At 39.6% G+C, this 13243-nt stretch overlaps 1 protein-coding gene across 1 annotated transcript in view; it reads left to right on the top strand.

Moving 5' to 3' along the window:
- swt1 (SWT1 RNA endoribonuclease homolog) overlaps positions 1-13243 on the top strand; it is a 139160-nt gene that overhangs the window by 83340 nt on the left and 42577 nt on the right. Inside the window, exons 12-13 of the mRNA XM_043699544.2 lie at positions 4617-4786; positions 8560-8698. Coding sequence (XP_043555479.2) covers positions 4617-4786; positions 8560-8698 — 309 coding nt within the window. The remainder of the gene's footprint in view (positions 1-4616; positions 4787-8559; positions 8699-13243) is intronic.

Raw genomic sequence — 13243 nt, 5'->3', positions numbered from 1 at the left:
CACTTTCCTGCCTTTTCCCCATAATTCTTGATTCTGTTACTGTTTAAAATCTATCTCTGCTTAATATAGGTAATGAACTAACCTCTACAGCCCCTTGTGTGCTTGTCTCATTCTTTATGGCCTCTTTCCGCACTGTAGGGATTCTATAATTAATTTTGAATACAACTGATCCCAACACTATTTAAAAAAACTTTCACAAAGCAGTTTTATAGATTAACATGAGTTTCCAGTTTAGTTAGTGGAGTTAGTTGAATAGTGCAGCAAGATCACAATATGGCTTATCTAACTGAAAAAGAAAACCCTTTGCCTCCTATTGTAATATCTTGAACATTTTTTACCTTCTCTACGTAGAAGATTATTGCTCTAATACCATCATTAACTAAGAGGGTTACCCCTCCACCTTTTCCTAGCACCTTGTCCTTCCGAAATGTCATATACCCTTCAGTATCCAGGTAGCAATTTATGTCGTCCTATCTTAGTCTCATGTCTCAGTAATGGGTGTCAGATTTTAAAAAACTTTTATTGGTTCACTTGTTTTGAATGCGAATTCTGAGATTTTAGTTTTATCCTTTTATTATTTTGGTACTCTCTCACTTTACCTATTGGTTTACTGCTCGATTTGTATTCCTTCTCACTTAATGTTACAGTTTACAATTTATTATGTTTATCGTTTTTATTAAAACCTTTCTCTCTTACCTTAGCTTTACTGTTCGGTTTATCCCATGTTTTCAAATTTGATTGCTTGCCCACACAATTTAGTTTAACATCCCCTCCATTTCCCTAGTTATGTTGTTTCACAGAACACTAGTCCCAGCAAAGTTTAGGTATGGACAGTCCAAACTGGAGAATCCCCACTTTCCCCAGTAGTGGTGTCAGTACCCCACAAACCAAATCCACTTCTCCTATCCCAGTCTTTTGAGTCATGTGTTCATTTCTCTAATCTTATTGGTATTATGCCAATTTACACATTGTTCAGGGAGCAGTCTACAGCAGTCTAGTACCTTTTGAGGTTCTGCTTCCCAAGTAAATAACTAAATTCTTGTACTGACTAAATTGAACCTCTTTCCTGTTCTGATGGATGTCATTGGGACTAAGAGACTTGATTGTGTGTAAGTGCAAGTTCCTCTCCACTCTTGAGCAGATGTCCTAAACTCTGGATACTGGACAAGCAATGCAGTCTTTTGAACTCTCATTCCTGTTGCTGTCAATACTATCAATCCTCCTCTGTATACAGTGCCATACTACCACTACATCCATTTATGCTATCCTGACTTGAATGGTTTCCTAAAGCACAGTGGCCAAGGCTAGTTAACCCATCCACTTTGCATTCCTCGCTCTCATCCGAACAATGATGAAAGAACCTCAAATCTAGTGAACAGTCGCAAAGGCTGAGGCTATTGCATTACTGCTCTCTGGATCCCCTGATCTGCTTCAGCTGCGCTGACCAATTCAGAAGAAACTATCCTAGAGTATGTTACAGTCTCTTGTTACAAAATAGGGTGTTGCGCTCTCCCTGATGTCTTACAGTGTCTTCAGCTCAACCTCCATGTAAATAATGTCTGCTGCTCTGCCCTCATAATCTTTTTGGTTACGTCCTCTTAAAAACTCAATCAAGATTGTGAGACATGATCTCCCTTGCACAAAACCACGCTGACTACCCCTGGACTAATCGGTCCTCACCTCTGCAAATGCATGTAAACCCTATCCTTCAGAATCAACAACTTACCTACTATTGATAACAGGTTCACATGTCTATAGTTTCCAGACTTCTCCTTACAGCTTTTCTTAAGTAAAGGTACAACGTTAGCCACCCTCCAGTCTTCCAGCGTGTTACCTGTGGTTATGGATAAAACAAATATTTCTGCTAGAGCCTCGCAATTTCTTCTCTAACTTCCCACAACATCCGGGGATGCATTTGATCAGGTCCTAGAGTTTTATCCACCTTTATATTTCTAAGACTTCCAGTATTTCCTCTTCTTGAATGTGAATTTTTCAAATTATTTTCAAAATATTTGAGTTCTCTGGCTCCCATTTCTTTCTCCACAGTAAAAACTGATATGAAGAAATGATTTAACATCTTTCCCATTTCCTGAGGCTCAACACATCGATGACCTTGTTGATCTTTAAGGGGCTCCATTCTCTCTCTTATTGCTCATTTGCTCTTAATGTACTTGTAGAAGCTGTTTGGATTATCTTTATCTGTCAAGGTTATTTCATATCCCTTCTTTGCCCTCCTGATTTCCCAATTAAGAGTGCCCCTACACACTTTATACTCTTCAAGTGATTCATTTGATCGCAGTTGACTCTATCTAATACATGATTCTTTCTTATTGACCTCAATATCTTTGTTCATCCGTTGTTCTCTGCTTAGCCATACCCTTTGCTCTAACAGGAACATAATATCTTTGAATTGTTATGATAAAGAGTCATCTAGACTCAACATTGCTCCCTCTTCATGGATGCTGTTTGACCTGCTCTGATTTCCAGTCTTTGTTGTTTTCAGTTTCTGAACTCTTGATTTCTTAATCAGCGAAGTTCAGCTGCTGTCCATTTGGAAACATCTGTATATTTCTGCATAGAATTTAAATTTAGAATTTAAACAGTAAATTTCAGTTAAATGTTAAGCATGAAAGATAAAATGAAATGAAACAGCAAATGAGGTTATTTAGAATTAGAATCCGATTCTTTGGGAAATGTACTCACGTTGAGTTCAGTGTAAAGTTTACCAAGCCGCCACTTATGGCACCATCTCAGTTACAAAAGTGCCTAGGGTACAAAAATCTAAGGAATAAATTAGAAAAAAAAGCTCAGCATTACAGTCCTTCAGGCAGACCACGCAAGGCCTCACTTCTATGACCCACTGAGACCCCTTTGTGGACCTACCACAGTCCTGCTCCAGGCATCAAGCTTTGAGTCCAGCTGCGGGCTTACCAAAGCCAGGAGTCCTCAATCCTGCTACGCTGCTGCTGTCAACCCTCTGATGCCACTTTAGATTCCTAGTAAAAGAAAAAGATGGACAAGGAGAGAGAGAGTGAGGGAAGGATGCGGCTGGCCTGGAGCATACAGGGTCAGAAGGCCTAACATTCCCTACCATGCTCGCACCACCATCTTTTTTTTTATAGATTACAATAGATATAAAATTTCCCTTACTTATTAAACTCGGAATACTCTGCGCAAACTCTATTGGTCCCACCAATAGAGTCATAGGGCAAAAGCAAGTAGGTGAACTTTTATAAAACATTGGTTTGACTTCCACTGTGATATTGTGCCTAGTTGTGGAGATGATACTTAAGAAAATTGTAAGTACTTTCAGGAAGGGCAGAAGAAGTTTTACAATTATGTTTCCAGAGATCAAGAGCTTCAGTTACATTGTGAGATCCAAGAAAGTGAATTTGTTCTCCCTAGATGGTTGGAGTGAAGAATGATAGCTTGTTCAAAATCTTGGAGGTCTAAATAGAGAAAAAACATTTCCATTGAAAGAAGCATCAGAAGCAGAGAAAGCAAATGTTAAATGCTAAGGTATAAAATGTGATGCAGAAAATCTCTTCTACATGAGAAGTGTTAATGATCTGACAGGTTAGTGGAATCAGATTTATTTGTGGTTTTCAGAAAGGATTCGGGTAAGCACCTGAAAGGAAAATAATTGCAGGGGTATGGGGATGATGTTAGGGCTTGGGGCTAGCTACACTGTTCTTGCAGAATCCTGGCACTTGCCTGGCATTCTAACCATTCTACAATTCTAATAAAAATTCTGCATTTGTATCCAGAAAGTGACAAAGAAGACTATAAAATCACCCTCTCCTTCTTGCACTGAACGTTCAACATTCTTGCTTGAAATTGCTCCATGATTCTTGTAGTTTACACTTGAGTTCACTATTTGTGTTGTTATGTTTGCAACGAAGGAAGCTTTTGCATTAGAGTGAATTGCATTTACATTGCACTTCCCACAACTATAGGGCATTCCAAAGTGCTTCACGGCCGATAAATGTGAAGTGTAGTCATTATTATATTGTAGGAAACATGGCAACTGAATTGTGAACAGCGAGCTGTAAAATTGTGACATTCATCATTTTTGAAGGGTGAATCGATGTAGCAATTTTTAAAAGATTCTATGTTTACTGTTTAACATTCCGGCTAACGTAACATGGAGGAGGCGATGGCCTACTGATACTATTGCTAGACTGTTAATCCAGAAACTCGGGTAATGTCCTTGGGATCTGGGTTCAAATCCCCCCACAGCAGATGGTATAATTCAATAAAAATCTGGAATTAAAAGTCAAATGATGACCATGAATCCATTGTTGATTGTTGAAAATACCCATCTGTTTTATCAATGTCCTTCAACAAAGGAAGTTGCCTCCATGTGACTCCAGACCCACAACAATGTAGTTGGCTCATAACTGCCCTCTGGGCAATTAGGGATGGGCCTAACCAGCATCCTGTGAATGTATAAAGAAAAAAAAATACTGTGTATTAATTATACAACTAAGTATAAATATAACAATAAATAACTTACTCCAGGTGAAAATTGATAGGTTAGCAGGAAATGAATAAACAATCTCAGCTTATGTTTCAAATATTACATGACATTTTTATTATTTTTTTCTATCTTACAGTAAACAGTGTGCAAGAGCTGAATAGGTCTCCTAAACAGCATCAACCAGCAACCGAGTCAGCTTTGGTTGTTACTAGCATCATCAGTCAGTTAGAGAAATCACTAGGCACTGCTTTGTCAGTCATCTTAGAAACTGAGATGAAAACAATATATGAAGATCTCTGGACAGAGGTAAAAGTTGGATTTTTATATGGATTGTACAGAAGGGAATGTTTTTTATAAAATTTATGTAAAAACTTTTTCAAATCTTTTACAAACAACTATATATTAAAAAAATACCAAATTACAAAAATTAGTACTATTAATAATAAACTACCTACTATACTACCAGAACAAACATGTCAACTTAAACCACAATCAATTAAAATAAAAATTAAATTTAGTTGAATTCAAATTAGTTTAAATTAAATTATATCACATTACTTTATTCTATTTCACTCACCACACCTCCATTAAAGCTCCTACCCCGGGAGCACCAGTCATTTTACCTGCATTTTTTTCCCTAGCTTCCCCCTCCCAGGGACCCACGAGTGCCCAAACTGATTCCCACTGCTATGTCATGGCCCTAATTAATATTGCCATTAAGTCTATGTAATATAATTTAGAAAGGGCTGCCACCTCTGATAAAACTGCTTTGTTTTGTGGTGCACCATATTTATTGGGTAGTCTTGGGGGAGCTGCTCCATCACCAGTCTGTGCCACCCCCTAAGACCTGGGGGTTTTTTCCAACATCCAATTCCTTAAAATGTTCTTCCTCGCACAGTGGGTAAGAATGTTACACAGTCTCTTCCTGTGTTACCCTAGAGAGGGCAAATTTGGCAACGCCAGAATAAGAAATACCGGACCTACTTTAACTTCGGTTTCCAGGATGTCCTTCAACTCCCTTACTCTAGCACTCCAGTATCTCCGGATCTTACAGCATGACCAGTAGCAGTGTGTAAGAGTGCCTATACTAATTTTACATTTGGGACAACCTGGAGACGCTCCTCTCTTGAACTTAGCTAGCCTCTCTGGTGCCATATGAGCCCTGTGTAAAATCTTCAATTGCATGGCCTGTGCTTTGTTACATATTGAGGTTTTCTTTACATTTTCCCATATATCTTCCCATGTTTCCAGTGAAATATCCTCTCCTAGTTCCCGATTCCAAGTCCTACAGAGTCTCTCCACATCTCTTAAGACACGTCCTTTCTGTGAATGATACAATGTACTAACTGAAAGGCCATGCTAAATTACTCCATGTCCAGGGATGTGCAGGCTTAGTGGGTTAGCCTTGGGAAATGCAGGGTTACAGGGATAGGTTAGGGAGATGGGTCTGGATAGGATGCTCTTCGGAAGGTCAGTGTGGAGTCAATGAGCCGAATGGCCTGCTTTCACACTGTAGGGATTCTATGATTCTATGTTTGCTGACAGCACAGAACTAGATAGGGTAGTGAGTAATGAGAAGATGTAAAGAGGCTTCAAGGTAACAGATAAGCGAATTGGCAAATACAGGCAGACGCAATATAACATTTGTAAGTGTGAATTTATCCACTTTGAGAGGAAATAAAATGGCAGAACATTATTTAAATGATAAATTGAGAAATGTTGATGTACAAAGGGATCTGGGTCTCCTTGTATGCTGATCATTGAAAGCAAGTATTTAGGTTCAGGAAGTGGTTAGGAAGGCAAATGATATCTTGACCATGATTTGAGGAAAGGGACAAGTATGTCTTGCTGCAACTGTACAGGACCTTGCTGAGATAGTGTCTGGAATAATGTGTGCAGCTTAGGTCTCCTTACTGAAGCTAGGATAAACCTACCGTGGAGGGAATGCAGCAAAGGTTCATGGAGATAATTTGTTGGCAAGATTATTGAATTAGGAGAGACTAGGTCAACTAGACCTGTATTCACTGGAGTTTAGAAGAATGAGAAGAGATGTAATTGAAACATACTAAATTGTGAAAAGCTGGATAGACTGCATACAGGAAAGTTGTTTCCACTTGCCAGGTGGGGATTCGGTACAATGAGTTTTGGTCTCAAGAAGCAAATAGGCCATTTCAGACTGAGAGGAGGAGAAATATCTTCACTCAGAGCTTAGTCACTCTGGGAGTTCGTATGATTGTGGAATGCAACACAATAGGGGCTGAATGGGGATATGGTATTGTGTTAGAATATCAGCCATTATCTTAAAGAATGGTGGAGTAGGCTTGGTAGGCTAAATGACCTACTCCTGCTTCTATTTTCTATGTTTCTCCAACCCAAGAGTCATTGCCCCTCCATACTTGATATTAACCCACAGTGGGATTCATGTACCATATTTCCCATTTCCGTGATAGGCAGAATTCCTTAGGTTGTCACCTTTTAATTTGCAAAGTGCCTAGCCTACCTCAAATTATTCCAGAAGGATAAGGTACCTCAAAACTTTTAACAACAGGAAGAATTAACCATTTCTGTTTACCACTCGAATGAGAATGTTTTATGAATTAAATGATGCTTGATAGGTAATTCTGATAATAACACAACCCTGAGGTCCTCTGGGAATACGGTGATATTACCTTTGTACTGAACTAATCCATGCTTGCAAAATTGGAACATGAAGTCCTAATTGGGATTAGATCAAGTAAGTCAATGCTGTGGTTCAGTGGTTAGCACTGCAGCAGCCTCATGGTGCCAGAGAGTGGGTTCATTGGCTATAGAAAAATGTTATTGTTATTTCTGTATCGAAGTGACATAGACCAGTTTTTTGCAGCATCCAGCCTTGGGGGGATGATTGTATGAAGTTTGAATATGGTCTCTATGTCTGTGTGGTTTTTCCCTGGGTGGTGCAATTTCCCCCCTCATTTCAAAGATGTGCACGGCAGTGGATTGGCTATACTAAATTTCCCATAGTGTGCCAGGGATACACAGGTTAAGACAGTGAGTCATCGTAAATGCAGGTTTACAGGATTAGGTTTGGGAGCTGGATCTGGGTGGGATGCTCTTCGGAGGGTCGGTACAGACTCTGCACTGTGGAAGTTCTACGAAACCATTATAAGACATGATTCAGCAATTGGACAGCATTTGCTGACAATCCTGAATGTTCTCAAAATTACATGACCAATCAATTTAAGATTATTGCCAGTAATTGGGTTTGTAATGTAGCCATGCTTTCGAGAAGCTACAAATATTCATACACAGAGACCTGTCCTGTGTAGGAGAAAGAAACATGTTCAGTCACTGTGCCTTTTTTGAAATGAACAAAGATGTTGTGGACAGAAACATTCCCAGTTGCATTCTCCATGGCCAAGTCTTAACCAGTCAGTGTCAACTTGCCAACCAGTGAGCACCCTCATGACATACAGTATACATTATTGATCCCTTCTGGTATTATTGCATTTCTGTCCTGATGAATTCAAAATGAAAACGTTTTGATAGCATAACTTTATTTGTCAGTAATGTCAGTATGATCAAATGATTATTTTATGCAGAATAATTAATTTTGTTTGTTTTGACACTGTAGAAATTGAATTAATATTTAATTCCATGATATGTTATAAAACGTCTTCCATTTTTCCTGTGCATAATAAGAGAATTTTAAAAATCAACTACTGGATAATTTGTAAAAATTGAATTTCACCAGGGATTCCACCAGAGGTGTAGTGAGACGAGTAGAAATTACAGGCATTTAGTACTACATATTTTTTATTTTAAGCCCAGAATCGTACAAGGCCTTATCTTTCTGATAAAGAATTGTGCCTGCAGCATTCCAGATATTCATGTTTTGATCTGACTTATTCCTAAGTTGGGGACTATAAAATTTGTAACATATTAAAATATGTTTAAGTATTTAAAAGTTTGTAAAGTAATCGCATTGTACAACTTTTAAAATTTTATGACTGTTACCAAAGTGTGGAGAATGGTTAAATATAATAAGTTAAATGAGTAATGATGTAATTGCTGTGATCTCTCTCTGATCCTGACATCAGATACTATTTGTGAAGCCTCCTTGGTCCTTAGAAGACTTATTGCTATGTATGAAGAAACATTGGATTGCTGTATTTGGCCTAATTGTGAAAAGAAATTTGCAGTCATCTGTGGAAATGTTAAGTGATTATTTTCAAGCAGGTATGTGCAGGACATCAAATTTCATTAGTTGCAGAGGGGTTGATCGTGATGTAATTATTGACGGAAACTCTCACTGCAAGTTCATCAGCCACTTCTCTGAAGTGATAGTCTGATTTTAATCCCATTATTTTGTATAACAGACAGCACAATTTACTGCTGGATTAAGGTCACCGTGCTGTAGACTTCAAAGCAACACTTAGTGCTGTTTACTAAATTTCTTATCCATGCAATATTGCTATTATGTGGGCACTTCTAAGCTGTCTGCAAACAGTTGAAATGTTTCAGGGACATTTCATGTTTCAATTGCAAGTGCTTCCTTTTCATGGACCAGGATTCTGAAAGGCGCATGTTTAGTCTGGAATCAAAAAACTGATAATTTTTAGGTATATTTTCGATTTTTGAATAATCTTTTTCAGATTTTCATCAGAAGTGTAACTCCCAGGCATTTTTGTGCTGTACATCATGGTATATGTATCATTCTTTGGACCATAAACTCAAGAGCAGCCCATCAATACTGCTCTGCCATTCAATGGAATCATGACTGACACCATTTCATTGCCTTTCATCCACAACCTTGATTCCCTTACTGATTTAAAAATCTCTCTACCTCAGCCTTGAATACATTTAATGACCATGACCCTACGGTCTTCTCCAATAAATAATTCCTACCCGTCCTTCAGTATGGTTTTGCTGATTATGCCACTGAAGGGGAAATATGTTTTGTATAGTTTTCTATATGAATGCACATCTTTCTGTCTTTAATTCTATCACAGATGATGGTCTGTTGACCGCTCATATAAATGCTTCTGCTAGAATAATTTCAGACAGTATATTTCTGTTTCAAGTATTCTTAAGTCTTAAGTCTTAATATCATCACTATAATCAAATATTTAAACAGAGCCTTTCTGTGTTTACTAATCAGGTTAATATTGTGCCCTGGCTATTCTTTCTAATTTTCTGTAAATCAATGTGGTCAACCCAGACCAACCTTTAACGAAGAGGTAGTCAATGATTATAGAATAAACATGATGAAGGAAATTATCGTCAGGTTACGGTGACTTACACTGCCTTACAGTGGAACTATATAAATCGAGCCAAATTTTTAAGAAAGGCAGAAAGAACAATACTGTGGTGTTGGATATGTGATTTTATGTGTGTGTTGTTTTGAGTCATAGAGATATACAGCATCAAAACAGATGCTTCATTCGAACTTGTCCATGCTGACCAGATATCCTAACTAAATCTAATTTCATTTGGCAGCATTTGGCCCATATCCCTCTAAACGCTTCCTATTCCAATACCCATCCAGATGCCTTTTAAATGTTGTAATTGTACCAGCCTCCACCACTTCCTCTGGCAGCTCACTCCATACATGCACTGCTCGTTCCATTCATGAAAGAGTTGCCCCTTAGATCCCTTTTAAATCTTTTCCCTCTCACCTTAAACCTATGCCCTCTAGTTCTGGACTCCACCACGCTGGGGAAAAGAGCTGAATCTCCTTACCCAATCCATGCCCCTCATGATTTTATAAACCTCTATAAGGTCACTCCTTAGCCTCTGATGCTCCAGGGAAAACAGCCTCAGTCGATTCAGTCTGTACAGCTCAAACCCTCCAACTCAGGCAATATTCTTATAAATCTTTTCTGAATATCTTCAAGTTTCACAACATCCTTCCTATAGGAGGGAGACTAGAATTGCGTGCTGTATTCCAAAATTGGCCTAACCACTATCCTGTACTGTTGCAATATGACCTCCCAACTCCTATACTCAGTGCACTGACCAATAAAGGCAAACATACCAAATGTCTTCCTCACTATTCTATCTACCTGCGACTCCACTTTCAAGGAAATATCAGAAGTATCAGAAATAAGGTAGGTGAACTTAAGGCGTGGATCGGTACTTGGGACTACGATGTTGTGGCCATCACGGAAACGTGGATAGAAGAGGGACAGGAATGGTTGTTGGAGGTTCCTGGTTACAGATGTTTCAGTAAGATTAGGGAGGGTGGTAAAAAAGGAGGGGGGGGTAGCGTTGCTAATTAGAAATGGTATAACGGCTGCAGAAAGGCAGTTCGAGGGGGATCTGCCTTTTGGAGGTAGTATGGGCTGAAGTCAGAAATAGGAAAGGTGCAGTCACCTTGTTGGGTGTTTACTATAGGCCCCCCCCAATAGCAGCAGAGATGTGGAGAAACAGATTGGGAAACAGATTTTGGAAAGGTGCAGAAGCCACAGGGTAGTAGTCATGGGTGATTTCAACTTCCCAAACATTGATTGGAAGCTCTTTAGATCAAGTAGATTGGATGGGGCGGTGTTTGTGCAGTGTGTACAGGAAGCTTTTCTAACTCAGTATGTAGATTGCCCAGCCAGAGGGGAGGCCATTTGGATTTGGTACTTGGTAACGAACCGGGACAAGTGATGGGCTTGTTAGTGGGTGAACATTTTGTTGATGGTGACCACAATTCTGTGACTTTCACCTTGGTTATGGAGAGAGATAGGTGCGTGCAACAGGGTAGGTTTTACAATTGGGGGAAGGGTAAATACGATGCTGTAAGACAGGATCTGAGGAGCATAAGTTGGGAGCATAGGCTGTCAGGGAAGGATGTCGTTGAAATGTGGAACTTTTTCAAGGAACAGATACGACGTGTCCTTGATATGTATGTACCTGTCAGGCAGGAAAGAGATGGTCATGTGAGGGAACCTTGGTTGACGAGGGAGGTTGAATGTCTTGTAAAGAGGAAGAAGGGGACTTGCATAAGGTTGAGGAAACAAGGTTCAGACAGAGCATTGGAGGGATACAGGATTGCCAGAAGGGAGCTGAAGAAAGGAATTAGGAAAGCTAAGAGAGGGCATGAAAAATCTTTGGCGGATAGGATCAAGGATAACCCCAAGGCATTTTATGCGTATGTGAGAAACATGAGAATGACGAGGACACATACACATAAAATGCCTTGGGGTGATACGAAGATTGGTGGAGTTGTGGATAGTGAGGAGGGCTGTTGTCGGCTTCAAAGGGACTTAGATATGATGCAGAGCTGGGCTGAGGAGTGGCAGATGGAGTTCAACCCTGCCAAGTGTGAAGTTGTCCATTTTGGAAGGACAAATAAGAATGCGGAATACAGGGTTAACGGTAGGGTTCTTAGTAAGGTGGAGGAGCAGAGGGATCTTGGGATCTATGTTCATAGATCTTTGAAAATTGCCACTCAGGTGGTTAGAGCTTGTAAGAAGGCCTATGGTGTATTAGCGTTCATTAGCAGAGGGATTGAATTCAAGAGTCGTGAAGTGATGTTACAGCTGTACAGGACTTTGGTTAGGCCACATTTGGAGTACTGTGTGCAGTTCTGGTCGCCTCACTTTAGGAAAGATGTGGAAGCTTTGGAGAGGGTACAGAAAGGATTTACCAGGATGTTGCCTGGAATGGAGAATAGTTCGTACGAGGATAGGTTGAGAGTGCTAGGCCTTTTCTCATTGGAACAGAGAAGGATGAGGGGTGACTTGATAGAGGTTTATAAGATGATAGGGGAATAGATAGAGTAGACAATCAGAAACTTTTTCCCCGGGTACAACAGTGTGTTACAAGAGGACATAAATTTAAGGTGAAGGGTAGAAGGTATAGGGGAGATGTCGGGGTAGATTCTTTACCCAGTGTGGTGGGGGCATGGAATGTGCTGCCTGTGGGAGTGGCAGAGTCAGAATCATTGGCGAACTTTAAGTGGCAATTGGATAGGTACATGGATGGGTGTTTAAGCTAGGACAAATGTTTGGCACAACATCGTGGGCCGAAGGGCCTGTTCTGTGCTGTATTGTTCTATGTTCTATGAACTATGAACCTGCACACCAAGTTCTCTTTGTTCATCAACACTCCCAGGACCTTACCATGAAGTGTATAAGTTCTGTCCTGATTTGCCTTTCCAATATGCAGCATCTCACATTTATCCAAATTAAACTCCATTTGGGATCGTATTTAATAACGACCAAGATCAGGCAAATAGCCTCTTCATTGATCATTCGCAGTAACACAGTTCGAGGTGGCGATGGAATCCAAACTACAGTGTTTACAGTAAGCTCTTTATACACAGTTTTTACATATGTGAAATTTTTAGCACTACGGTGTTACATAGTTGTATCTATTATACACAAAAGTTTGCGTGACATCTATCCTGACGAAGCAGGAGATGGTTTAAGCACTTCTTAAATGCTGGCCATTTCTCCTGGGGAAATCAGGGCTAACATAAAAGCAAAAGAGAAAGCATATAAAATAGTAAAAAAACAGTGGGAGAGCAGAGGATTGGGAAGCTTACAAAGACCAACAGAGGGCAACAATAAAAAAAAATGAGGGAGAAGATTAAGTATGAGGGTAAGCTAGCCAGTAATACAAAGGAAGACTGTACGTTTCTTTAGATATTTAAAGGGCAAAAGAGAGGCAAAAGTGGGCATTGGGCTGCTGAAAAATGACACAGGAGATATAGTAGTGGGGAACAAAGAAATAATTACTTCGGTTCAGTCTTCACAGTGGAAGACATGAGTAATTTCCCTAAAATTCAAGATA

Source organism: Chiloscyllium plagiosum, unplaced genomic scaffold (assembly GCF_037043375.1).
Source record: "Chiloscyllium plagiosum isolate Xiang-an unplaced genomic scaffold, Cpla_swu_hap1 HiC_scaffold_9, whole genome shotgun sequence".
In the NCBI taxonomy this organism is placed as follows: domain Eukaryota; kingdom Metazoa; phylum Chordata; class Chondrichthyes; order Orectolobiformes; family Hemiscylliidae; genus Chiloscyllium; species Chiloscyllium plagiosum.
This window is presented reverse-complemented; position numbering and strand designations above follow the sequence as displayed.